This window comes from Lutra lutra, chromosome 7 (genome assembly GCF_902655055.1).
Source record: "Lutra lutra chromosome 7, mLutLut1.2, whole genome shotgun sequence".
Taxonomy (NCBI): Eukaryota; Metazoa; Chordata; class Mammalia; order Carnivora; family Mustelidae; genus Lutra; species Lutra lutra.
The window spans coordinates 132,099,164-132,125,657 of NC_062284.1; the positions used below are offsets into that span (position 1 = coordinate 132,099,164).

Genomic DNA, 26,494 nt, shown 5'->3' on the forward strand with positions numbered 1-26,494 from the left:
AAGCTACTGGGCGACCTCCGGACCTCGAAGCTGTTTGGAACGTGGCCAGGGATCGGGGGCGGGGTCTACACACCCGAAGGAGACTCCCCTGCCGCAGCCTGAAACCTCCGGTTCCGTGTCCCGCACAGCGGCCGGTGGGAGGGAGGGAAGCCGGGACCGCGAGACTAAGCAAGTGGGCGAGCGAAGGCGGTGAGGGCGCTGGGGGCGGGAGGGAGAGCCCGCCGGGCCGGAAGCACCCGGAACTGGTTCCGGGTCAGGGGGAAGGAGCCACCATGGAGCCTCGCGGGTTTGCAGGGCTGACGGAGTCTCGGGCCGGCGTCTGAAACGAGAGAGGCGTAGTGCGGCCAGCGCCGCTGGGGACACGCAGGCCGGTCCCGCAGCCGCCACCATGTCGGTGCTGGGCGAGTACGAGCGACACTGCGATTCCATCAACTCGGACTTTGGGAGCGAGTCCGGGGGTGGCGGGGACTCGGGCCCGGGGCCCAGCTCCGGCCCGGGGCCACGAGCCGGCGGCGGCGCGGCGGAGCAGGAGGAGCTGCACTACATCCCTATCCGCATCCTGGGCCGCGGCGCCTTCGGGGAGGCCACGCTGTACCGCCGCACCGAGGTAGCGGCCCCTGGCTCCGGCCGCCCCAGCCCCTCCTTCGCCGCCCAGCTTCCCAGCCCCGACCGGGTCCCGGCTTTGCCTGCGGCTCGATCCTCGGCCTCACTTAGATTTGCCTGGCCGCAGGGTGCATGTCTCAGGGTATTCTCCATTCTTCCAGCTCACCTGCACTGGAAATTGTAGATCACTGGTTTTACTGACTGGTCGTTTCTGTCGAACCCGGGGAACTGAGCAAGGCATTGGACCTTCTCTGAGCTTTAGTTTCCCCATCTGTACATTGGGGTTAATGATAACTATCCTAAAAAATAACCTTGATTTTTTAAGTTTAATTTTGAGGATCGAACGAAGGTACTTTGCAAACTGTAAATTAAAGTGGCATACGAATGTGAAGTGTTGTCAAAACTTCCTCTCACGTGTATAGCTCTCCAAGGTCGGGGTGGAGAGGAGGGGCGTAGCTTCAAAATTCCCACGTCAGTGGCAACTTCGTGTCTTTGCCGTTATCTTTAAGTTCAGGTATGAACACTTAATTGGAGATTTTTCTGGAAGATCAGTGTGTTCGTCGTTGCTTTCTTCATCAGTGTTTATGCACGGGAGATACCTTTTCGATATATTCTGAGCCACTATTTCTTAACTTGGGTTGGCGGGAGGCAAGGACTCCTTTGAAAACCCGATGGAAACATAATCCCACCCTCCCCCCATCCCCTATTGCATATATACAGATCCTTTGGAGAGATTCGTGGCTCACTGACCCCCAAGTTTAGAGCGTAACACTGATCTGAAATCCTGTAGTGGTGACTACTTCCAAAAACTAGCCATCATTTGGATGTGATCCCTAAAGTCTTGAACTTGACTTTGGATGATGATGATTCATCCATAAGTGATCCATCTGCAGTTCTGGGGTGTGTTCCAGGCTAGCATACTTTTAAGGCTGAGAGATGGAGGAGAGGGGTGGTTGTAAGAAAAGAATCTTCAGGTGTTTTTTATCTTAATGCAACATTAATGTATGATTTTAGGGTTACCGTTAGTATCTGTTTTTCTTATTTGTACTCATGAAAAAGAGATGAGCATTGCTATTTCTGTTTTATAACTAAAGAAACTAAGACAGTATATTTAAATCACCTGACACTTCAATTAGAAGTAAATCTTGGGCTAGAACAGAGTTGCCTTTCCAGCATGTTGATCTTGATTATTGAGGTTGGTTTTATGTTAAATTTGATTACACTTCCCAAAATTGGCATAGCATTATCTATATCACCAAATGTTTATTAGGTTTGTGAATTTACAAAGGGTTGATTAGAAGCAGCCCTTTCCCTCCAGAAGGTTAAATATCAGTGGGAAGACAAGATAGCCCTGTTAGTAAGAAAAGAGCATTTAAGTTGTATGTGTATATAAATGAGAAAGGATGCACAAATATCATATCAGTGTATGAGTTCTGAAAATGAAGGAGTGGATTGCACTGGATAAATGCACAGTAGAAGGTTTAATCAGGATACCCCCCTAAAAGGCCTGGCAGAATCATTTTAAGGGATAGGGAGAGTGATTTAGGTGGGGATGCTCCTGGGCTGGAGAGCAGCATCAGTAAAGAATTTGAGTGTTGTAAAATGGAGTGAATGTTGGGAGCTGCAGATAAATTGTCAGGATAAAGGAAAATACATGACATGTAAAAGTTGTAGGAGACACAGATGCAAAATAGGGCAGGTAAGGGAAGTGAATTCTAAGCTCTCAGGCATGACTTATTCTATCTAGAAAGCATAAATAGAAATCACTATAGAGAAATCTAAATTTATACAAGTAGAGGTAAGTTTAATATTTCCATTTTACAAGAAACTATGGTCAACTCTAAGTAACTACTCTCTCCAGTTCTCCATTTCTCCAGTATTCTCGCCCTACTACAGTGTTTATCATGGCTAGTAGCAGTTTGTCATGATGTCCTTCAACAGAAATCTTTGAGATGTACCCCTAGCTCATATTTTTACCTGGAATTGACATCATGCAAATTAAGTAAGTGTAGCAACAATGTCACAGTATCTTAGTGCTTTACTTTCCCTAATCCTGTAGTAAATGACAATGCTCAATTGTATAAAGAACATTAAATTCTGTTCCTGTTTTCTTTAAAGGAAAAAATTAAAGGAGTCAGTCTCTGCCCATCTGGGAGGTTTTTTTTTTCTAGGCTTACAGATCAAGGTGTGGATTCATTCTCTGCCAGGCTAGAGGAAAGCACGATACCTCTATTACTGTGTTGTAGGATGACTCATTGGTTGTGTGGAAGGAAGTTGATTTGACCCGACTGTCAGAGAAGGAACGTCGTGATGCCTTGAATGAGATTGTTATTCTGGCGTTGCTGCAGCATGACAATATTATTGCCTACTACAATCACTTCATGGACAATACCACTCTGCTGATTGAGCTGGAATATTGTAATGGTAAGGTAAAATTCAGTGGGACCTCCTCTGGCAAGACATTGTTGTGCTTGTACTTACCTTGAAAGGGAGAAGAAAATAAGAGGCATATACGTTGATTAAAAACTTTAAACAGATTTCTAGTTTAAGAGAAATAGTTCAGATAGTTCAAGATAAGAGTTTTTGGAGAATTTTTAAGTGATTTACGAAATAAGAGGAGGGATTTTCCCCTGCATACTCAAATTCTCTCTTATGCTTCTAGTTCCATCTTCAAATTATTTGTTGAGTTGAATTTTACATTCACTTTTCAAGGTTTTTTCACATGAATTGACTTTACTTAGGCATTAATGTTAGACATCCAATTAGGCACTAGAAACATAGTGCCTGGCTTGGCACTGCTTGATGTAATATTTAATGAAATCTTGTAAGTGATATTTATATTGACTCAGCCAGAGCTGTCCAATTGAAAAGTGGTTCAAAGATCAAAGCTGAATGAAAATGACATAGCAATTCATGGCCTTAATTTATTTGGTCTCTGATTTCTTTGGACCATTTTGCTTGTAAGATAGCAGTATTAGCTCAGTCGTAGGAATATAGACTCTAAATCCATATCACAAACTCTACTACTTCTTAACTCTGTAACTTTGCACAAGAAACTTCTCTGTCCCTCAGCTTTCTCATCTTAATATGAGTTTATTAATAACAGTACCTGTCTCCTAGGGTGGTTGTATTAAATGAATATGTAAACCCCACAGCTTAGTACTTGGTGTATAGCAAATCTTTAATACACACTGTACTAGCTGTTATCCTTGTTACATAGGAGAACCCTCAAAGCCCTTTCTTAAGCTACATGCTAAGGAAGTCCCAGCATATCCTTCACTTAAATCTCTAAGAGAAAGCTCTTAGACTTCGAACTTTTTGTCTTGTCTCTTGTGTACTATGATTGTTGCCGGTTTTGATCAACCCTAAATGTACAAGACTATATTAGAGATTTCTGAAGTAGCAGAAGCCTCAAGCAGTTAACTTCCTTTGTGGTTAGGAGGGACTAGAACAAATGGTAGATTTGTTGAAACACTGAGTTACTAAATTGCAGGGGAAATGAAGCTGTGAAACTGAGCCAGGACTAAGGTGTGAGTTATAGTTTTAGGACGAAGTAAAATGAATGGTGATCATTTGTAGTCTGTTACTTGATAAAGGCAAGGGAGAAGCACATTCAGACTTACTCTGCAGAAAGGAGTAAAGGGAGTAATGAATGGAAACAGTCTAGGGTGTCCCCTAAATTATGGGAAACCTTTTTAGTGTGAAGTAGTAAAAAAGGAAGTTGTTGATGAGATGCCCCTGTATGTACAAAACATTGCATCACAGGTATAGCCCAAATGTTCTAATAGTCACATCAGAGAGTTGTTACAGAAACATTGCAGATTTCTTTAAAAAGAGTTCTAGAGAAGAAAATCTTCTGATTTTGAGGACATTCAAGGTATTTTGTTACTTGGGATAACATAGGATTGGCCTTTATTCTTCTCTTTTCTAAAAATGTACTTCCTATTTTTGCATCAAACCTCATTTGTTAGGGAGGGGAATCTTTGAAGAAGACTTTGGATATAGTCCTTGAAGGATAGGAAGGGTTTTATAAAAAGTCAAGAGAGATTCATTTTTTTGTGTCAGCTGTTAAAACCCTAGTAGCTACAGGAGCCAAGCTTTGATCTTTATGAAGCATTTCACACCTTTCTCTTGTTTAATTGTAGGAGGGAACCTGTATGACAAAATCCTTCGTCAGAAGGACAAGTTGTTTGAGGAAGAGGTAATTCATGCTTCTGTGGAAGGAAGCTAGAATTGTATTGTGATTCTTGCATTCTAGGCCTGTATTTACTCTTCCAACAATGAAGAGTGTTTTTTTCCTTTTGTTCAGACTCCTTCCAGGCTCTGGTTGCTATTCATGAGAAAGGAAACCTCTAACAAGGAAGCTGTCTATAGATGCTTCCTAAACGCTTTACCTCCACATCATGATTCTCTATGGGCTTTCTTTCCCGGTTCTATTACTGCAGACTGGTATGCCCAGTTTTCTATACCTTTGCATTCTTCTTGGATTTCTTTCCACAACTCTGCTTCACCATACTATATTTTATAATGGCATTGGAACTGTTTTATGATGACTTGCTTTTTATTTTTACCCCTTCCACTTTTCTTTGCCTACTCAACCTCCAAGCGAGAGATGTCAGGTCATGTTGAATCATAACCTCTGATTGTAGCTTCCTTTGTTTGTTTGTTTTGGTGTGTGTGTCTTTATTTAAGTGGAATTTTTTTTTTCCCATCCAAATATAATTTATTTATTTTTTCTATAGATGGTGGTGTGGTACCTATTTCAGATTGTTTCCGCAGTGAGCTGTATCCATAAAGCTGGAATCCTTCATAGGTAATGAGTGAAAGAATATGGGACGGAGGGGCACCTGGGTGACTCAGTTGGTTAACCGTCCAACTCTTGTTTCAGCTCAGGTCTTGATCTCATGGTCATGAATTCAAGCCCCGCGTTGGGCTCCATGTTGGGTGTATGTGGGGCCTATGTAAAAAAAAAAAAAAAATACAGGATGGATTCCTCCCCACCAATCTAACCCCCACCTTGGGTACCTCCCATCAGCACTATTATATTTTTGGTTAAGCAGGCAAGGCTTTTCCGTTAATATAATTTAGGAAGGAAAGAGTGAGTAATGCCGGGTGTTACCTTCACTTCCTGAAGTTAAATTATGTTTGTGATCTAGGAAGACTCTCAGTAGCTAAGTACTGCTCAGTCACTTCTTTACGAGATGTTTTAGAGTTCAGTTCATTAATTCATCAATAAAGTCTAAAAGCCACTAAGAGAAGTGGTATTAGATTGGTTGGAATTCACAGTTAATGTTTTCTATGACCAATAATAATTGGCAAGTATTTTTGATTTTATAAATGAGTCTTAATTTAGATAAAAAGCTAGTTTGTACAATTAATTTTACAATTTTACCAGCTCTTTGCAGGGCAGAGGGGGAACCTGCTTTCTATTCATTTCTAGCTATAGGAAAGAACTATTAGAACATTTCCACATTATACCCTTCTTAAGTGAGTCATTGATCATTGCTAGAGATTAATGTTGATTCACCAGTATTTTTTTGTTGGTGGCTTACTCTTTCAGTTAACATGTGCTTCTCAATAGCTATTGAATGGCTACTAGTTGCATATTATTTTCTTTTCAAAAGTTTCAAAGAGTATTCTGTTTTTTCCACATCTTAAGGAACCCAGAGTGTAAACCAGGCACAGTTTATTTGTGTTACATATGACCAACTCATCTTTAGAAAAATAACCAGTGATTTTATTTAGGTGAGCTAAACAGCCTAGTCATGTTGCTGCTGGGGTGTGAGCCTCTTCCCTCTTCTTAACAGATTTGAAGCTTTAATACCAACCAGTTCAAGACATAAATGGTAATTGAAGAGGCAGTGCACCTTACAGGAATTGTAGGATTACCTGGGGGCACTGTGTTTTCCATCTGGCCCTCTCGGTTTTTCCCAACATCTTCAGTGGTGTGGGAGACATGCTTGTGCTACGAAGCCCTGGAGAATGAAGTTAATTCTCTGACTCCATTCCTCCAAATCCTCTTTTCAATGTTAAAGTACATGGGAAAGTGGTGACCACTGTTTGGGATCCCATAACAGTGTGAACAGGGTAACCACTCAGTTTATTCTGTACTAATTCTGGGCAGAGTCGGGGAAGAAACAAAACAATTGTCTGTAGGAGTTTAATATACAATATCTTTTTTTTTTTCCAGAGATATAAAGACATTAAACATTTTTCTGACTAAGGCAAACCTAATAAAACTTGGAGATTATGGCCTAGCCAAGAAACTTAATTCTGAGTATTCCATGGCTGAGACGGTAAGTATATGTTGCCCTTGTCTTAATTTTTTTTTTCTTTTCCTTTCTAGTACTCTGAGATATAAATGTACACCACTCCAAATCTCACACACCTTTCTCAGTATTCTTGCAAGTTCTCCATATTTGTAAAGCAAGTCTTCGGGAGTCTTTTTCCTGTGCTTACTCACAGGCATTCGCATGCTCAGGTATTCTTTTAAGAGTCATTGCCCACATCACAGCTCCGATCTCATAGCCTTTCCATTGCTTTCTAAAAACAGGAAAATGGGGCACCTGGGTGGCTCAGTTGGTCGGGCGTCTGCTTTTGGATCGGGTCCTGGTCTGGGATCGAGTCCCCCATTGGGCTCCCTGCTTGGTGGGGAGTCTGCTTCCCCCTCTCCCTCTGCCCCTCCTCCCTGCTCATTCTCTCTCTCTCTCTCTCTCACTCACTCTTGGTCTCTCTCAAAAAAATAAAAATATTTATTAAAAAAAATAAAAACAGGGAAATGCTCTACCATTTTTTTCTGGTTTAGGATCTTTCATAGATTTCAGTTTAGCTCTTATTTAGTATTTATTTGAGCTTATGATGTTGGACATATCTTTTTGTGTTTCCTCTGAATTTTTCTGGTTCAGCGGCCCTATGTTACAAATAAAGGCTGATGCGCAGAGAACAATCTGATGTTAGTACCATACACCATCTCAACTGCAGGGCTCCCTTCTCACTTGATCCTAAGAAAGACCATTAGTAAAGAGTAGACATAAGTTCCTCTTTAAGGACAGTGATTTCATCCTTCTAGGAATTATAAAACCCAATTATTACTCTTCTGGTTTCATAGTACTCTGTCCTTGAAAGAATTTGATAAGAAAAAAGATTTCTCCCATAGTGGCATCATCTCATAAAAAACTTTTAGTTGTTACCACTGTTTGTGGGAAATTTACTTCAGTTATTGAAATATTAATAGAGTTACCTCAGAAATGAAGTTATTCTTTGTTTGTTTTCTTTGTCGTTCAGCTTGTGGGAACTCCGTATTACATGTCTCCAGAGCTCTGCCAAGGAGTAAAATACAATTTCAAGTCTGATATCTGGGCAGTAGGCTGTGTCATTTTTGAACTGCTTACATTAAAGAGAACATTTGATGCTACAGTAAGTTGTATTATCCCCACCTGGTCCTTACAAATGTTATAACTTGGTTGAGAAAATCGAATTCCTTTATCCCTGAGTTTCTGATTTCTTCATCAGAAATCAGCTATAGGCAAACAGACAGACAAAGTATTCAGGCAGTGGCTTGGTGTAGTGTATTATTAAAATGCTGTATACCAGATTTATCTTTAACTTCAGTTCCCCACTGAAATAATGTTACTCGGGTGCTGTGAGCATTGTACTTGAATTTGTTGACTATAATTTTGAAATTGCCTCTAGGATCCACTATGTAATGCTATAGTTTAGATAAGCCATTTCTTTTCTTATGCTTCAGCTACATCATTTTTTTTTTTTAAGCTAAGGCAAATTATGTAATGCTCATTAAGTGTTTTGACCTTTTTTATAAAAAAATTACACACTGGGGGCGCCTGGGTGGCTCAGTGGGTTAAGCCGCTGCCTTCGGCTCAGGTCATGATCCCAGGTCCTGGGTTCAAGCCCCACATCGGGCTTTCTGCTCGGCGGGGAGCCTGCTTCCTCCTCTCTCTCTGCCTGCCTCTCTGCCTACTTGTGATTTCTCTCTGTCAAATAAATAAATAAAATCTTAAAAAAAAAAAATTACACACTGACTCTTATATTAGAGGTTGTTACTGTTCAATGGACAACAAATTCCTTTTAGTCTTTTTTCTTTTCTTCCTAAGTAAAGACCAGTGTAAAGCAGTGCTTCTCCAACTTTCCTACACATAGGCACCTTGTGTAGGCACCCAGGTGTATGAAGGCACCTTTCATACACCTGGGCACCTTGTTAAAATGCAGACTCTTTTTTTCAGTAGGTCTGGAGAGAGTCCCAATGTTCTGCATTTCTAACAGGCTCCCACATGATGCTGATGCTGCTAGTCCCTGGACCAATCTGAGTAGCAAAAGTGGATTCACATCCAATGTTCTCTACAAACCATGTGTGAGAACTTTAGAATAGTTTGCAGAATTTCTTTGATCCTCTATTTCATTATCTGTAACAAGGAAAAAGTATGTGTCTTTCTCATAGAGATGCTGTGATAATGTATATGAAAGATGCAAATGTAAGAGGATGCAAATTCATTGGCCTTTCATGAGACTTGTTTATTTTTCTAAATTCTTAAGTTTATTCTGGTGGATCATCTGATTCTTCTAAATACTATAGTGGAAGGAAAATGAGTTTTAGAGTCAACACAGACCTTGGGTGGAGTTATGACTCCATTTTTTACTGTCTGCATAGTCTTGGGCAAGTTACTTTACATCTCTGAATTGGTAATCATAATAACCTCTTTACAGGGGGTTTGTAAGAGTGCCTACCTAGCACACTGTGGTTTCTCAATAAAGTTGTTAATGGTGTTATTATTATAATATTATTATCATTGTCATCTTATTATTCACTGCCTTTTCTGTTGCAGCAGAGTATCCCCTGCATAACCATTATGAGAATATATAAATTAGGAGACAGATTACTTGGCAAAGAAGGTACTTAAAGCCAGGAAGCATAGCTAATCTTGTTTTCCTTTTTCTTGGGATTCAGTTGAAGGGTCGGATTCTAATATACTCCAGGTATTATACTATTGACCACATAATCATATCTCTGTGTTGGCCGTTTGGCTTTATTCCTTCTGATTGCAACAGTGTATCTCTAGCCATTTCTTGGTGATGCATACTAATAGTTATGAAAGAAATCAAACCCAATGCAGAACTATTGCCATTTCTTTAAAAAAAAAAAAAAAAAGAAAAGAAAAAAGTCACAGACATTTCCGAGGCTCTACTAGTAGATTATAATCTTTATATAACCAAGAATAATCATTTTGTCATAGAATCCACTCAACTTGTGTGTGAAGATTGTACAAGGAATCCGGGCCATGGAAGTTGATTCTAGCCAGTACTCTTTGGAACTGATTCAGATGGTCCATGCGTGCCTTGACCAGGTAAGTGTTACTTACACGTTGATTTCTGTTTAGGGTTTTCCCTTCACACCATAGTGTTTGGAGTATGGTATGCATAGGTGAACTGGCACAAAGACACATTCACTTCTCCAGGGTAGGATATATTTGTGGCTATACCCAGAGGAATAGGCATTGGTAATTCATGATAGTTATTTGTTTCAGGCAACAAATCCTGAAGCTTTATTCTGCTTTATTCTTACCTTATTGATTTGTGAGATGATTTTACCATCTAAGTAGTGCTCTGTTTTTTTAATGATCAGGATTAATTTTCATAGATTAATTTTACAGAATTGTAGTCAGAGATAATTTAGAGTTCCTACGGTGCAGAATATGTGTAGTTGTATAGATAGTAGTGTAGCTCCAGGTTGGTATTATTCAAAATATGGTTCATGAACATAGAGTGTTAGAATTGCTAGGGAATGGAGGAGTTTTGCAAATAAAAAATGAAGATTCCTGAGTCCCACCCCAGACCAACTGGATCAGAATTTCTGTTGGTAAAGCCCAGAAATCTTTATAACAAGCTCTCTGGGAGATTCTTATGTGCTATAGATCCTGCAATTTGAGAGGCAGTGCCGTAACTGAACAAGGAAGGAAGGTGCATTCTCATTCATGTGCAGGTGTTGATGATAATAAGATGATATGCATAAAACATGGAATGTGACATGAGAAATTGTTTTTTGAAACAATTTCAAAAAGAGGATAATATACAGTGATCTTTGAGTAATTAGCATGCAGCCTTCTAAGAGGAAGTAAAGTGCCTCTTTTAGACCCCATTGTGCCGTTTTCCTTTAAATTAAAACTGACCCAGTTTGTACTTTTTAGGATCCTGAGCAGAGACCCACAGCAGATGAACTTCTGGATCGCCCTCTTCTCAGGAAACGCAGGAGGTAAAGTACAGAGACGTCCACTCTGTTGTCCTTCTGTAGATGGTTGACTGTTAAGGCCTGATCAGAGGACCACAGGAGAGGGCAGCATTTCCTGACTTGGCAGCTCTGGTGCCTTTTTCCACCAACATCTTTGCTTTTGCTGCTTGAGAGGAGCTCCTGACTTTCACCTCCTTAGCCTGTGCTGTTTTGTTCTGAATTTACACTGATGAGACCCTAGCGCCCTGTGCTGTCCTCATCTGTGAGTTTTAATCTAGAGTTAGGGCATTGGAGTATAGTACTTAAGGGGGAGGGCTCTGCACTCCGACATCCTTAGGTTTGTATCTGAGTTGTGTTATTTTCTTTGCCAACTTATTTTACATCTCTGTTCTTTGGTTTTCTCCTCTATAAAGTCAGATAGGGTAAGGATTAAAGGAGGGAATGCATATAAAGTGCTCAGCCCAGGGCTTGGCACAAGTTGCTCAGTGGTTGTCAGATAGTAGTATGGATAAAGTGGGCCTTTGTTTTTCAGTGCATTCACTTAGATGGTATATTGCAGTGGGAGGAATCTTCTTCAGAATAAGCTTGCGTGATTGTTGACATGTTACTTCCTGGGATTTTTTTCTGCGTTAGAGGTCTCTAGAGATAGGAAGGAGGTCCTCTATCCCTCACGTCCTGTAGGAGGCTTCAAACCCAAACTTAAAGGAAGTTGTATTCTTTGTTACTCCTTTTTTTTTTTTTTTTTTTTTTAAAGTAATCTCTACACTCACTGTGGGGCTCGTACTCACAACCCTAAGATCAAGAGGCGTATTCTCCTCTGACGAGCCAGCCAGCCAGGCACCCCTTTATTATTCTCATCCTACTGTTTTTGTCTTACTGTCCTTTTTCCTCCCCTGCCAGTCCCTTGTTTCTGTATCTTCCCAATATTCAAACCTTTGCTTTGTTCTTTTTTCAAGTCTTGCCCTTAGATACATTAAGTATATACTTAATTCCATAATCTTTGTCATTTGGTCACTACCTTTATTTTGTTGTGCTATTTAATTAATCTTTTCTGGTTCTTCTCCACTTAAGGTATAGCGAGTGTTTTAGTGCCTAAAAGTAATACTCTAGAAATAGCCCTCTTACCTTCCACTTATGTCCGATACATGTTCAGCAGTACCACCCTTTGGTGCTGGTTAAGCATATGTAACTCTATTATCTGACTTTTTTCCCAACAGTATAATCACTATTTTAATTTCTTTTCAAATATTTCCATTGATAATTTTTTTTAAAGATTTTACTTATTTGACTGAGAGAGAGCACAAGCAGGCAGAGCAGTAGGCAGAGGGAGAGGGAGAAGCAGACTCCCTGCTGAGCAGGGAGCCCGATGTGGGGCTCAGTCTCAGGAGCCTGGGATCATGACCTGAGCCAAAGGCAGCCGCTTAACCAACTGAGCCATGCAGGCGCCCTCCATTGATAATTTTTAATTGCAGTTTTTATTGAGATAATTATAGATTTATACACAGTACTTCATTAGAACTTTGTACTTTGATGGAAAAACATAAGACAGAGAGGTTTCCGGATAAAGCATACAAATGGTGGAAAATATTCAGGAAATACTGAGTCCTACTTGACTAGATTAGTGGTTCTAGACCTGGGGTTCTCAATAGCAACACCTCAAGAGCTTTCAGAAACTACTGGTACCTAAGCATCAGCCCCAGGAATTCAGCTATAAGTGTTTTAGGCAGAACAAGAATCCTGGGCTAGAATATTGGGAATAAATAGAAGGAAAGAAGGCTGGAAAGGTAGTAAGGATCTTGAATGCTAGGCTAAGGGATCTGTCCTTAATTCAAGCTATTGTACAGTAGCGAATGTTTATGAGAGGGTAGTTCATGTAATAAGGGGCATGCCTAAGGAAGACTATTTAGCAAACTAATCTCAGTGTTAACTCAGTATAGGACTAATAGAGTGGATTGGCAGTGTGGGGAGTCAGACCTATTGGGAGGTCCTACTGTAGTCTAGGTGGGAAGCAAAGTTGCCCAGAGCTAACGTGGCAAGCCTGGAGAGGAGAGAGGAATATAAAGGGCGTTGTATTGGTAGAATCTGTAGGACTCAAATATTGAAGAAAGGGAGACAGCTAAGTCAAAGCTTTTAAGCCTAGTCCACTGGGAGAATGGGGAGTGCCCGTTGCAGAAATAGGAGAGTCAGAAAGGCTGTATGGGAGAAAGAGAATGAGCTGAGGTTTAGAGATGCTGGGTGTGGGAAGTCAGGGGGCAGCCTGGATGGAGAGGTGAGTGGGTATTTAAAATGTGCAATAGAGGTACTCTAGTTTCTCTGTTCCAGCTTGAATGCTTCTGGGAGAAAGAAAACAAATGGCCCCAAACTGCTGGCCCTGTCATATCTAATGATTTGTCCAAAGCCAGGCCCGTGTAACTGTTTGAATCGTATCGAGGTACTTTCCCAAAAGTATTGTCGTGTTACAGGAGGCATATGGTTTATAGATGATTAAATCTGTGAAATGTATTAAAGAGACACTGGTACAATGTAGGAACCTATTCTTTCTCTCATGTATCTTTGCTTTTCTTTTGGTAGAGAGATGGAGGAAAAAGTCACACTGCTTAATGCACCTACAAAAAGACCAAGGTAATGCCTAGGACACTCGTAAAAAGTGGTATCTCTTAAAATACCATCAGGGGGTCTTTCTTTCTTTGCTCCATGCATTGTTTGGTCCCAGTAAGTAGCCGCTGGCATCCTTTGAGAAGCCGACATCTGCGTTAATGTCAGATAGTCATTTCTGAGAAAACAGAAGGCTATAATTTCGTCCTCATGCTGAAGTGGACATCATTACCATGATGAATGTTGAAAAACTGAAAAGTGTAGGTGTTACGCACCAGACTGGAATCCGATCTGGCTGTGCTGTGATGAAGCCCTGAGGCAGGAGTGGCAAGGCCTGCGAGACAGAGGGTTCAAATAAGCTGTCGAGAAAGAACATACTGTCTCACGCCGTAATTGGCAGTTCTTCTCTGGGAACAGACTGGAAGCATTTTTCTTTGATACAGTTTTTTATGTTAAATGTGCCTTTGTTCTGGGGGTTGTTGACAGGTCAAGCACTGTGACTGAAGCACCCATTGCTGTGGTAACATCACGAACCAGTGAAGTCTATGTTTGGGGTGGTGGAAAATCCACTCCCCAGAAACTGGATGTCATCAAGAGTGGCTGTAGTGCGCGGCAGGTGTGTGCAGGGAATACCCACTTTGCTGTGGTCACAGTGGAGAAGGAACTATACACCTGGGTGGTAAGTGAATGCTAAGTACGTCAGAAGACTGATGTAAGCCTGATTGTTCACTGGGCTGAGGCTGTCTAAGTATTTTGTTAGTTGAACGTGTGCTTCAGGAATGGCAGCCTGGGGGTACTGGAATGTAAGCTCTTATGAGAGCAGGGATTTTTGTCTGTTTAGTTCATGGAGGTATCTTTCCCCAGTGCCTGGTACATATTAGATCATTTGTAAATATTTTTTGATGAATGAATGAATGGGAGAAAGGAAAAAAAGAATGAAAAGAGCCCTAGGTTTGGACTCGGGAGACTGGACTCTCATTTACAGCTGGGTGATTTCAGAAAGTCACTTAACCACTCTGTTCTGTTACCATGAGTTTCGGAGCAACCAGTATCTATGAAATAGTTATAAACAAAGGAAGAAGTGTACCATATCAGGAAAATTCCAAGACCTGTATCAGTGATTGAAGATATCTTCAGTAGAATTTTCCTTTGTTCCCCTCTAGATTTCATCCTCTCTCTCACCTTCTGGAACAAATTACCTGTATTTGTTACCTGTTTTCTTATCTTCCACTCACCCCTCATTCACCTACAATGCAGCTTCCATCCCTGCCACTTGATTAAAACTGCTCTTAGTAAAATGACCTATAAATTGTGAACATAAAACAGATTCTTTGAGGATGCCTGGGTGGCTCATTCGGTTAAGTGTCGGCCTTCAGCTCGGGTCATGATCGCCGGGTCATGGGATCAAACCCCATGTTGGGCTCCCTGTGGAGAATCTGCTTCTCTCTCCTCCCCTGCCTGCCAGCCCTCTCTTGTGCCCTCTCTCTTTCTCTTTCTCTCTCTCTCAAATAAATAAATAAAATCCTTAAAAAAAACACAGATACTTTGTTGTCCTGACTTTCTTGACCTCCTCGCAGCATTTGACATAGTTGATCTCTTCCTCCTTTGACCTTTGTCTTCCCTTGACTTTCATGACCGCATCCTCTCTTGGCTTTTCTCCTGTCTTTTTGTGCCTTCTCACTTGTTTCTGGGTGCTTTTCCTTTCCCAGCCTTGTCTCGGGCCCTCAGTTCTTCTCACTCTTCCTCCTCTTCCTGAGGGAGCTCATTTTTTTCCAGTAGTCACAGATAACTTCTCCACAAGGACAGGCTTTGTCTCGAGTGTGTACAGTAGATGTTCAATTAGCGATAGGTTGAAAGAATGAATGAATGATTTGACTTCTGTTATAGAATATTAACGGTTACTTCCTTAAAACCCTGTCCCTTACAGAACTAGCCCCTGAGGGGCTGCCACAGATGAATTAAAATTATTGTCCCTTAAAAAACATTTATATAAGGACTTACAGTTGTGTTCTTGAATGAAAAGAATTACTTTTCTCTATAAAACCATTGAAACATCATTTTGAACTATTCTCAGTACTATGTAGCAACCTCTTTGATGCAGCCAGATTGTTTATAATTGTTCTGTATTTCAGGGAAACTATGACCAAAATTTGTAAAACTTCTAGTAAGGATTTCCAAGAGGCTATATTCTAGTAGAAAACAATCAAATTAAACTATATAAAGAATTTTTTTCACTAACACCCATAATTAAATATAAAAGTTCACCTTAGACTTGAAGGAGAAGGACAGAATTGGGAATGTAGTCTTTTAAGTCTTGATGGATATCAATCTGGATACTTTTTAAATCTTTACCTGTTGGCAGGGGTTTTCTACTAACCATCATTTAAAGGTTGACTTTCCTTTGATTATTATTTTTTTAATTTCTAAATTTCCAGCTGATTTTTTCCTTTGGATTTGTGATAAGAAGTTATATTGAAGATTAGCTTTTGGCATGAAAAGTTAAAACTTCACAAGACCTCTTTATTTCACAGAATATGCAAGGGGGTACTAAACTCCATGGTCAGCTGGGCCATGGAGACAAAGCCTCCTACCGACAGCCAAAGCATGTGGAAAAGTTGCAAGGCAAAGCTATCCGTCAGGTGTCTTGTGGTGATGATTTCACTGTCTGTGTGACAGGTAAGCCATCAACAGTAAGCATCCCGGCACGTTAAATGTGGGGTATCGTACTTAATGCTGTGCAGGTTTAACTGGGATTTTATAGCAAAAGACACTATTCAGAGAACCAAAGACAATGAACAGATACACACATTAATAAAAACATCCACAGTTTGCTGTAGTATTAGGGTGGTTGATAAGCAAGGAAAAGCACGTGGAAAACGGAAGAGGTGGGTTCAGGAAAAATATGTTGTATGTTCCAGTTGGGGGGAAAACTAATGTTACCACCTAGTTAGGTATGGATAATATCAAATCAGGAATCAAGAGTTTAAGTTTAGTTAGCTTTTTTTTTTTTTTAATCCATTTACATTTTTTTTTCCCTCAAATTTTTATTTAAATTCTAGTTAGTTACTATACAGTGCAATGTTGGTCTTAGGAGTAGAGTTAAGTGATGCATCACTTCCATATAATACCCAGTGCTAAAGTTTAGTTTTCATCTTGCCATTACTTACTTTTACTTTTCTCTAGAAAATAGAGATGACCCCAAGAGAATTTCAGCATGGTACTACCACTTTTTAAAAAATCGTTGTAATAGTACCCATGACCCCCTAAATAAAAGCAACTCTAGACTTACACAGTCTGTCCTTCGGATTTCTCTGAAGTAGTCATTTCGTATGAGATCCCTCACTGGGACAGTCACATTCTAGCCCTGCCCAGCTTTCTGATTGGACAGAGTCATTCTTTTGATGGTTATGCCTGCCTTCCTTTTGCAGATGAAGGTCAGCTCTATGCCTTTGGATCTGATTATTATGGCTGCATGGGGGTAGACAAGGTTGCTGGGCCCGAAGTGCTAGAACCCATGCAGCTGAACTTCTTCCTGAACAATCCAGTGGAGCAGGTCTCCTGTGGAGATAATCATGTGGTGGTTTTGACACGAAACAAAGAAGTCTATTCTTGGGGCTGTGGCGAATATGGTAGGTGTAGCCTTGTCTCTGTCCACTTATTCCCAGGGGCCAACTTGATTTCAGGCTTGTATGTATCTAAACACATCATGTAGCCTGTACTTGAGAAGTGTTGCTTCAGTAAAAGAATGTTACACAACATTTTCATTGGGACGAAGGACTTCATTTTAATGGTTTTCTTTCTTATGTATGTCTCAGGACGACTGGGTTTGGATTCAGAAGAGGATTATTATACACCACAAAAGGTAAACTCAGAAGCAGCTTCTTCCTAAAGCTTATCTAGGTCACACAGATTCCACTGATAATGTAGACTGCTCTTTCCCTGACTCCTTATGTCAAGGTATTTATTTCTGAAATATTTTCTCTCTGGGAGACTGACAATCTAGCACTATGTGGCCTTGTCATCTGACTAAATCATAAACAGTTGAGAAAGAGGATACAGTCATTGTGGACACTCTGGAGTCACATTTTACTCAGGAATGAGAGCTGAAATCAGCACGTACCATGAAAAATTCACATCAAGCTAAATACACCCCAGAAAATTCCTTGGGAAGTTACTGGAAAGCAGTATATTACCTCTTTACCCAGTACAGCCATTTTCGCCTCCAGTTTCCACAGTTGAACACCAGATGAAATACATGTTTGTAGTTAGGGGTCATGTTGTATGAAACATAATACCGAATTACTCTCGGCACTGCGGGAGCTAGCCCTGCCAGAGTTGGCACAGGCACTGAAAGCTGCAGGAGGAGCATGGTCAGCTGGCCGGCCTGCCCACTGGAAGGTTGCCTGTAATTGACTGTACCACTCACTGTTAACTATGTTTATTTACATTCAGAAAATGAACTTACAGTATTTGTGGAACCATGACTGCTCCTCTTCTGAAAAGGCTGTAGTAGAAACACTGAGGTTTGAGTTTCACAGACAGACCTCCTGTCCCTTTACCATTCCCAGCCCTGTTTAGTTAGCTTAGAGGGACGTGAGCAGTTGGAAGGAAGTCCTGGCTGCTATCTCAGTACTCTGTCACCACACTTAAAATGTGACCAGACTAAGACCCTTGAGGGCTACTGAGTTTCTTCTGTAGCTGTCGTGGGGCCTACCTTCTCAGAGGATAGAATCAGCAATGGGTTGAAGCTTCTCCTTTCCCAGTGTTTTTTGAGATGTCTTTCTAAGTAAGACCTACTACTAAAGCAAACATTAACAGGGCTGTCTGTTTAGCCAACCTGGAATTGCCTTCTTTTATTTTATTATCAAACCTGAGCTCCTTGTTGAAAACTATAGTCTTTAAGCCGCTGGGAAAAATCTGAAGAGGAGATAGCAGTCTTTCCTGTGGGCAGTTCTGCTACATGCAAGACATTACTTTTGAAAGAATTTAGGGTTTTTTTCCCTAATGCAAGTTACGTTTGGGGATTTTTTTTTTTTTTTTTTTTTTTTTTAATTTCTGATTTTTTTTTTCCATGCAGGTGGATGTTCCCAAGGCCTTGATTATTGTTGCAGTTCAGTGTGGCTGTGATGGGACATTTCTGCTGACCCAGTCAGGCAAAGTGCTGGCCTGTGGACTCAATGAGTTCAACAAGCTGGGTCTGAATCAGTGCATGTCTGGAATCATCAACCATGAAGTGAGTACCCTCTTTGGTGCCCTAACCACGCTGTCAGAACTTCTCTTAGGTTGGAATTTCTTTGGGAATGCTGTTGGTTAGTGACTGGAATTTTACCTAGAATAAAGTATTTCACAGACATTATTACGTTCAGCAAAAGAAGCCAGCCACGCAAGAGTACACACTATGTGATTCCAGTTATATGGAGTTTATGATGACAGAAGTCAAAGTAGTGGTTACTTCTGGGAAAAGGGGTATGGTTGTTAACAGAATGGATCCTAGGGTCATGGAAGTGGTTTCTGTTTTGATCTGGGTGGTTTTACATTTATAGGCATACAGAAAAAATTTTCAAGCTGTACAATATTTTATAATGTATTATGCCTCAATAAATAAATTGGTTACAAAGAATCAAGTGATGGGTCAGGTTCTACCCTATCACTGAATTAGGTACAAGAAAATTAACATGAGGGCGCCTGGGTGGCTCAGTGGGTTGAGCCGCTGCCTTCGGCTCAGGTCATGATCTCAGGGTCCTGGGATCAAGGCCCGCATCGGGCTCTCTGCTCAGCAGGGAGCCTGCTTCCCTCTCTCTCTCTCTCTGCCTGCCTCTCCGTCTACTTGTGATCTCTCTCTGTCAAATAAATAAATAAAATCTTAAAAAAAAAAAAAAAAAGAAAGAAAGAAAATTAACATGAAAAGAAACATTTTCGGGGCGCCTGGGTGGCTCAGTGGGTTAAGCTGCTGCCTTCGGCTCGGGTCGTGATCTCCGCGTCCTGGGATCGAGTCCCGTGATCTCCGCGTCCTGGGATCGAGTCCCACATCGGGCTCTCTGCTCAGCAGGGAGACTACTTCGCTTCCTCTCTCTCTGCCTGCCTCTCTGCCTACTTGTGATCTGTCTCTGTCAAATAAATAAATAAAATCTTTAAAAAAAAAAAAAGAAAAGAAACGTTTTCATGTACCACCTCCCTGGAGAGTTTTTTAAGTTTTATTGCTCCCAAATCACTGATCCTGTGCGGGCTTAGTACCTGTAATTACCATTCACTTCCGTGAAGGATGTCATGAAATTCACTGCTGATATTTAAAGTCTTCATTTTCTCTTTGTGTTAATATGATGAGTTTTTGTCATGTTCTAAAGAACCAAATTAAGAGACGAAGGTTTCCAAGGGCACCTGGCTGGCTCAGTTGGTGGAGCATGTAACTCTGAATCTCAGGGTCATGAGTTCAAGCCCCACATTCGGCATTTTTCCTACTTAAAATAAAAAAAAGAGACAAAAATTTCCTGACTCGGTGAATAAGAATTTTCAAGCGGGGTGCCTGGGTGGCTCAGTTGTTAAGTGTCTGACTGTTGGTTTTGGCTTAGGTCATGATCTCAGGGTCCTGAGATTGAGCCCCGAGTTGGGCTTTGTGCTCTGCATGGAGTCTGCTTATCCCTCTCCCTCTGCTCCTTCTCCCACTCTGTCTATCTTCTGTTTCTTTCTCTCATAAATAAAATCTTTAAAAAAAAAATTTTTTTTAAGCAATCTCTGAAGTAATGATTCTCAACTGGGACAGGACAAATTTGGGGCAAGTCTGGGAAGTGTGTCTGCATAGTTGAAAAGGCATATTTAGAAATATCATTGCTTGATTTGGGTTTTTATTGTAACATTGGATTTGTTGTGAAATTTTAAACTTACATGAGGGGAATTTTTTTTTTTTTTAAAGATTTTATTTATTTATTTGACAGGCAGAGATCACAAGTAGACAGAGAGGCAGGCAGAGAGAGAGGGGGAAGCAGGCTCCCCGCTGAGCAGAGAGCCCCATGCGGGGCTCGATCCTAGGACCCTGGGATCATGACCTGAGCCGAAGGCAGAGGCTTAACCCACTGAGCCACCCAGGCGCCCCTGAGGGGAATATTTTAATGCTAATCTAAAGGGAACATGGGGGCGCCTGGGTGGCTCAGTTGGTTAAACGACCGCCTTCGGCTCAGGTCGTAATCCCAGGGTCCTGGGATCGAGTCCCACATCGGGCTCCCTGCTCGCTGGGGAGCCTGCTTCTCCTTCTCCCTCTGCCTGCCACTCTGCCTACTTGTGCTCTCTCTCTCCCTGTCAAATAAATAAGTAAATTTAATAAAGGGAACATGGGTTTTAACATGTTGAGAACACTGCCTTGTAGATGAAATTAGATCACAGAAAACTTGTTGCATTATGGGCTGGACAGAGTCCTCAAGATTTTAATTCCTTGCCCTGCATTTAGATATGCAGAGTCTCTAACCAAGAAAAATGTCAATGGCTCTATCCTTGTGTAGAAACTTTCTGTGATACAGAGTTCATGTTTTTTATACTCTTAGATTGGGTATCTAAAACTTCTGTTGTCGGAGAGTCCTGCCTCATACACTAATTAAATTCTCTGATTACATATTGAGCTTATTTTGTCTTGTGTTCTATTGGATGGAAGGCTGCCTGGCACTTGCTTCTTAACAACAAGTTTGCTTAAAAGCCCTTTTGGTCACCATGACAACATTCTCAGCCTACTACCCCTTCATTTTTACCTTTGAGTCTTTGCTTTGTGTTTTACCTTGTTTCAGGCGTACCATGAAGTTCCCTACACAACCTCCTTTACCTTGGCCAAACAGCTGTCCTTTTATAAGATCCGTACAATTGCCCCAGGCAAGACTCACACAGCTGCTATTGATGGTGAGTTGATTTGTAACTTTATACACAGGCTTCAGTAGCTCATGCTCTTTATTTTCTCAAGTGTTAGCTCTTCATTTTTTTTTTTAAGATTTTATTTTTAAAAAAGTAATCTCCATATCCAATGTGGGGCTCGAACCCACATCTCTGAGATTAAGAGTTGCACATTCCACTGACTGAACTAGCCAGGTGTCCCAAGTGTTAGCTTTTCTTACTTAATATTAACATTCTCCTGCTTCCCCCTTCCCCCACATCCAGTGTTATCTCATTAACAAATTAGGCATGCAAGTAAATGGGTTTTTTTTTTGGTAATCATTATAAATGCAGCCACTACATCCCTTAATGAGAATGCCACGCCTATAATTCTAGACCACTACTGCCTTTAATTAGTACCACTTAGGAGTTTGCTAAGTTAGGTAGTACCCATTTTCCACATTTAAAATATAGTATTAGAGGGTTGCCTGGGTGGCTCAGTCAGTAAGCGTCTGCCTACAGCTCAGGTCATGATCCCGGGGTCTTGGGATCAAGTCCCGCATCAGGCTCCTTGCTCAGCGGGGAGCCTGCTTCTCCTTCTGCCTCCTGCTCCCCCTGCTTGTTCTTTTTCTGTCTGACAAATAAATAAAATCTTTTAAAAAATAAAATACTAGAAAATATGATATTGAGTCACTTCCTGGGTCAAATTGGTCATAGATTTTGATATCCTAGCTGCCATAGGTGCAAGATTGTGAGGCTAGCTTTCTGTTTTATACGCTTAATAACCAGAAGCTAGTCCACGGAACTGTACATTTGCTACATTTTCCCTCTGTTTGGTGCCCCATTTGTGCCTGGTTATTTGTTTTTATTCTCTTTCAGAGCGAGGCCGGCTGCTGACCTTCGGCTGCAACAAGTGTGGACAGCTGGGCGTTGGGAATTACAAGAAGCGTCTGGGAATCAACCTGTTGGGAGGACCCCTGGGTGGGAAGCAAGTGATCAGGGTCTCCTGCGGTGACGAGTTTACTATTGCTGCCACTGATGGTGAGTCTGTACATACCATCTCAGGCTTTCTGGACAATGGCTGTATTTTAGTGTTTCATTGGGAAAGAGGTGGACTGGTTATTTATATAGCTGGATCATACATTTAATTTACATTAAATCGGTATCCAATTGTTATGCATATGGAGCTGCATTAACTGGTCATGTGTTCAACATAGTGATTGCTTTAACAAAAAAATATTTCTAGATAATGGCAAAGTTAAGATTCTAAGTCCCTACTTTTTTTACTTTAACTTCTTTGGTTAAACATTTTAAGAATTATTAAATATTTCTGTGTATGCCTGGCCTTGCACCATGTTGGTTTCACAAAGTGTTGGCTGGGTGGTTGGAGAGAAGGACATAATCTATCCTTGCTCCTTGCCTGGGATCAGCCATACTGCTAGTGGCTGAGCCATACTCAGGGACTCCTGAGGCTTGAAGGGCTGAATACTGTGTCTTTTGGCTTCCAGAATTGGAACTGGTATAACCGAATTTTCTTCTCTTTCCTCTCATTGCTCTTTCTTCTCCAGAGCATCTTCTTGCTCCTTTCACTGCTCTTCTTCTTTACCACCACTTGAGCTCATCTTCATTCCTTTTCCTCTCTCTTCTGCTTTCTTTTTTCTCTTTTCTCTTTCCGATATCACCTTCTGAACTTTTTTTTTTTTTTAAGATCTTATTTATTTGAAGAGAGAGAGCAAGAGAGCACAAGTAGGGGGAGTGGCAGAGGGAGAAGGAGAAGCAGACTGAGCAGGGAGCCTGCTGCAGGGCTTGATCCCAGGACACTGGGATCATGACCTGAGCTGAAGGCAGACCTTAACTGACTGAGCCACTTGCCCCTCCACCCCACCCCGCAACCCCGCTTCTGAACTTTTTTCATTATTGTAGCCATTTCTTTCTTGTGACTGGTGAACAACAAGTCACATTTCATCTTCTTGTCTTTTGACTCATTTCAGCTCTTTTAAGGTATCTTTGTTTCCTTTTGGTCTGTGGCTGTTATATACACATGAGGGATCCAGAGACAGTGTCAGATAAGTTCTCTATTACCAAATTTAGTTGAGTCAGCCAGCTTTTGGGGTGGCATGTAAACCTTCCCACTTGTCCCAAAATAAGGTCTGATTAAAATGGAAATAAATTTAATGGAGATAAATGGAAATGTTACCTAGAAAGACAGAGTAATAAGAATGTCACTGAGGATTAAGTAAGTGCTGCAAGTCCACTAGCACTTCCTGACACGGCCTCGAGGAGGTGATGTTTCTTCATTACATCTGTGTCCTTCAAAAGGTCAACTTCAGAATGAGAAATGTAGAATTGGATTCCATGGTTGGGCATATTACCTCCTAATAAATATTTCTCTACTTCTCTGAATTTACTCTATCATTATTATTCACACAGTCAACATTACCCGAGTGCTTACTATGCTCCAGGTCCTCTTTTAGGCTCTGGGAATATAAAAGGGAGTCTCAGAAAGCGCCTAATCCTTAAGGAGCTCACAGTCTAGTAGGGTAGGGGAGATGTTCATATAAACAGACTAGTATAGGCAGATAGATCAGGCACCATTGATATCAGTATCCGATCCCTCTAAACCCTGGAATACCCAGGACTCAATCCTTCTTTCTCTCCACTCTTTCCCTTAGGTGAATATTACCTTAAGTTCCCCCTGTTCACTGATAGCTTCATATCACCACCCTGAACACCAGGTTCAGTCACTCACCAGCCCCTGGACTTAAACGTAGGGTGGCTTTAGAGCTCAGCTTCCCCAGGTCAGTCCTCATTCATGCCTATTGTCTAGGCTTAATCAGTAATAGTACTGCTTTTCATTAAAAAGTGTTCTGATTTGGTAAGAAGTTACAGGCATCTCAGACAAACTTATTATTGTCAAAATCAGACTTTTGATTTTTCTGCCCGAATCTGTTCCTCCTACAGCTTTCCTATGTCACTAAATGGCAGCTTCATTCTATACCCTACATCTCATCCATCAGCAAACCCTCCTGATTATCTTCATAATATATCTGACCCACTTCCCACCATCTTCACTACTAGAACTGGTCTCCTGCTACCACCCTTGGTCCCTTACAATTGATTCTCCTCGTGGTAGCCTGATGGGTCATTTTAAGTACCTAAATACTACTCCTCAGAATTTTTTTCTCAAATTGTGTTTATTAGAGAAAGAGAGCGTGTGCGTGCAAGAGAGGAGTGTATAAGCAGGGGAGGGGCAAAGGGAGAGGGAGAGAATCTCAGGCAGACTCCACCCTGAGTGCACACAACCTGACGCAGGGCTTGATCTCATGATCCAAAACCAAGAGTCAGATGCTTAACTGACTGAGCCACCCAGGCACCCCCTACTCCTCAGAACTTCTAATGGATTCCTATCTCAGTCAGTAAAAACCAAAGTCATTATAGTGCGCTGCATGGCCCTACATGACCAGGACCCCATCTACCTCCTGACCCCTTCTCTGTCCACTGTCTTCTCCTTTATTTTGCTCCCGCTGCAGGGGTCTTCATAGTCCTTGTTCATGATACTCATGTTACCCACATAGGACCTTTGCACTTGCTGTTCTCTCTGCCTGGAAAACTCTTCCCCTAGCTATCCATGTGCTCTTTCTCTCTCACTTCAATCAGGTCCGTGTTCAAGTGTCAACAAGTACTTCTCTGACTACCCTATCTAAAATAATGAAACCCCACTATTATTCTTTATTTCCACTTTTCTTTACCATTTAATTTCCTTCATAACTTTTATGACTACCAGAAGTATTAGATAGTTAGTTGATCAGTTTCCTCTGACTAAAATGTCAGTTCCACAAGGGTAGTGACTTCGTTTTGTTTACTGCTCTATTCCTGTACCTCCAGCAGTGCATGTCATGAAGTAGATGCCCAGATATTTATTTATATCTGAATGAATGACCAAAAAAGTTGTTGAATGGGTGGATGGGTAGACGGATGGATGGATGGCAGTACATAGGAGAAGTGGTCATTTTTACCAGGTTGGCATCAGAAATTGTTCAGGTTTATTTAGGGAAATAAACAGCTTTCCCTTGTTTGTACGTAGTGGAAAATCTTTCTAACTCTGGGACATAAAGATGGAGAATCCAAAGAGTAGGGAAATTAGTTTTCTATTAAACTGTCTGCTGTTTGATTTTTTTTTTTTTTCCCCTAGATAATCACATTTTTGCCTGGGGCAATGGTGGTAATGGTCGCCTGGCAATGACCCCCACGGAAAGACCACATGGCTCTGATATCTGCACCTCATGGCCTCGGCCTATTTTTGGATCTCTGCATCACGTCCCAGACCTTTCTTGCCGTGGCTGGCACACCATTCTCATCGTTGGTAAGGGTTTCATACGTGAGGGTTGGGGTGGATTTGGCAGAGGGTAGACTCACACCTAAGATTCTCGTGGTCACATCCTTAGAAACAGAACTGTCCTGAAGAAAAGAGGCCATTCCTTTAAGTCTTACAACAGTGACAGCATACCTGGTGGTGGGACAGAACACTGTCGTTTCCTGAGCTTTGTTGTTTGCCACCTTCTGACCATTTTTTAACATGATAACTTTGGGCTCTGCCTCCTTTGCTATAGAATTGTTATCTCTAGTTGTCCACCAATTAATTGGTTGTCTGTGTTCATACTGTTGTGAGAAACACGCAGGATACCTTTCAAAAGAAATGAAATCATAACTCTTTCCTGCATAAAGATGACTCTGTTACGGACTAAATGATTAAAGCCTGCGTGAGGGTCTCCAAGTCCATTCTTTCAGATCAGTGGTTCACAGCCTTGGCTGCACATTAGAATGACCCAAGGAGCTTTCAGAAATCCACTGCCCTGACCAATTAAATCAGAATCTCTGGGGTGGGACCTAGGTGTTGTTCCTATTTAAAGCTTCTCAAGTAATTCCAGAGAACAGTTAAAGTGGAGAATTGCTGTTCTACATAGTGAATATAGTTAGAGTAGCTCTTGGCACTTTAATATCTAGAAAAATAAGTAATCATAAAGTTACCTGGCATGAGGGATAGCTCTTATCTTGCAGATGAACTCCCTATTCTGGTCTTCTCACTATTCGTGCCTCTAGCTCTTTACAGTGCTTACCTACTGAATATTTTTCCTCAGAGAAAGTATTGAATTCTAAGACCATCCGGTCCAACAGCAGCGGCTTATCGATCAGAACTGGTAAGTA

The 26,494-nt window shown here is 41.3% G+C and overlaps 1 protein-coding gene across 2 annotated transcripts in view; it reads left to right on the forward strand.

The window, feature by feature from the left end:
• Positions 1-234: 234 nt before the first annotated feature.
• Positions 235-26,494, forward strand: part of NEK9 (NIMA related kinase 9) — a 36,257-nt gene continuing 9,997 nt past the window's right edge. For both annotated transcript variants that reach the window (XM_047737152.1, XM_047737153.1), the window contains exons 1-18: positions 235-607; positions 2,850-3,027; positions 4,749-4,804; positions 5,346-5,416; positions 6,794-6,899; positions 7,888-8,019; positions 9,852-9,962; positions 10,803-10,867; positions 13,415-13,465; positions 13,925-14,117; positions 15,970-16,114; positions 16,867-17,067; positions 17,254-17,300; positions 18,516-18,671; positions 21,211-21,319; positions 22,169-22,330; positions 25,482-25,652; positions 26,428-26,487. In XM_047737152.1, the coding sequence (XP_047593108.1) occupies positions 389-607; positions 2,850-3,027; positions 4,749-4,804; positions 5,346-5,416; positions 6,794-6,899; positions 7,888-8,019; positions 9,852-9,962; positions 10,803-10,867; positions 13,415-13,465; positions 13,925-14,117; positions 15,970-16,114; positions 16,867-17,067; positions 17,254-17,300; positions 18,516-18,671; positions 21,211-21,319; positions 22,169-22,330; positions 25,482-25,652; positions 26,428-26,487 (2,233 nt within the window). In that variant the 5' untranslated portion in view covers positions 235-388. The remainder of the gene's footprint in view (positions 608-2,849; positions 3,028-4,748; positions 4,805-5,345; positions 5,417-6,793; positions 6,900-7,887; positions 8,020-9,851; positions 9,963-10,802; positions 10,868-13,414; positions 13,466-13,924; positions 14,118-15,969; positions 16,115-16,866; positions 17,068-17,253; positions 17,301-18,515; positions 18,672-21,210; positions 21,320-22,168; positions 22,331-25,481; positions 25,653-26,427; positions 26,488-26,494) is intronic.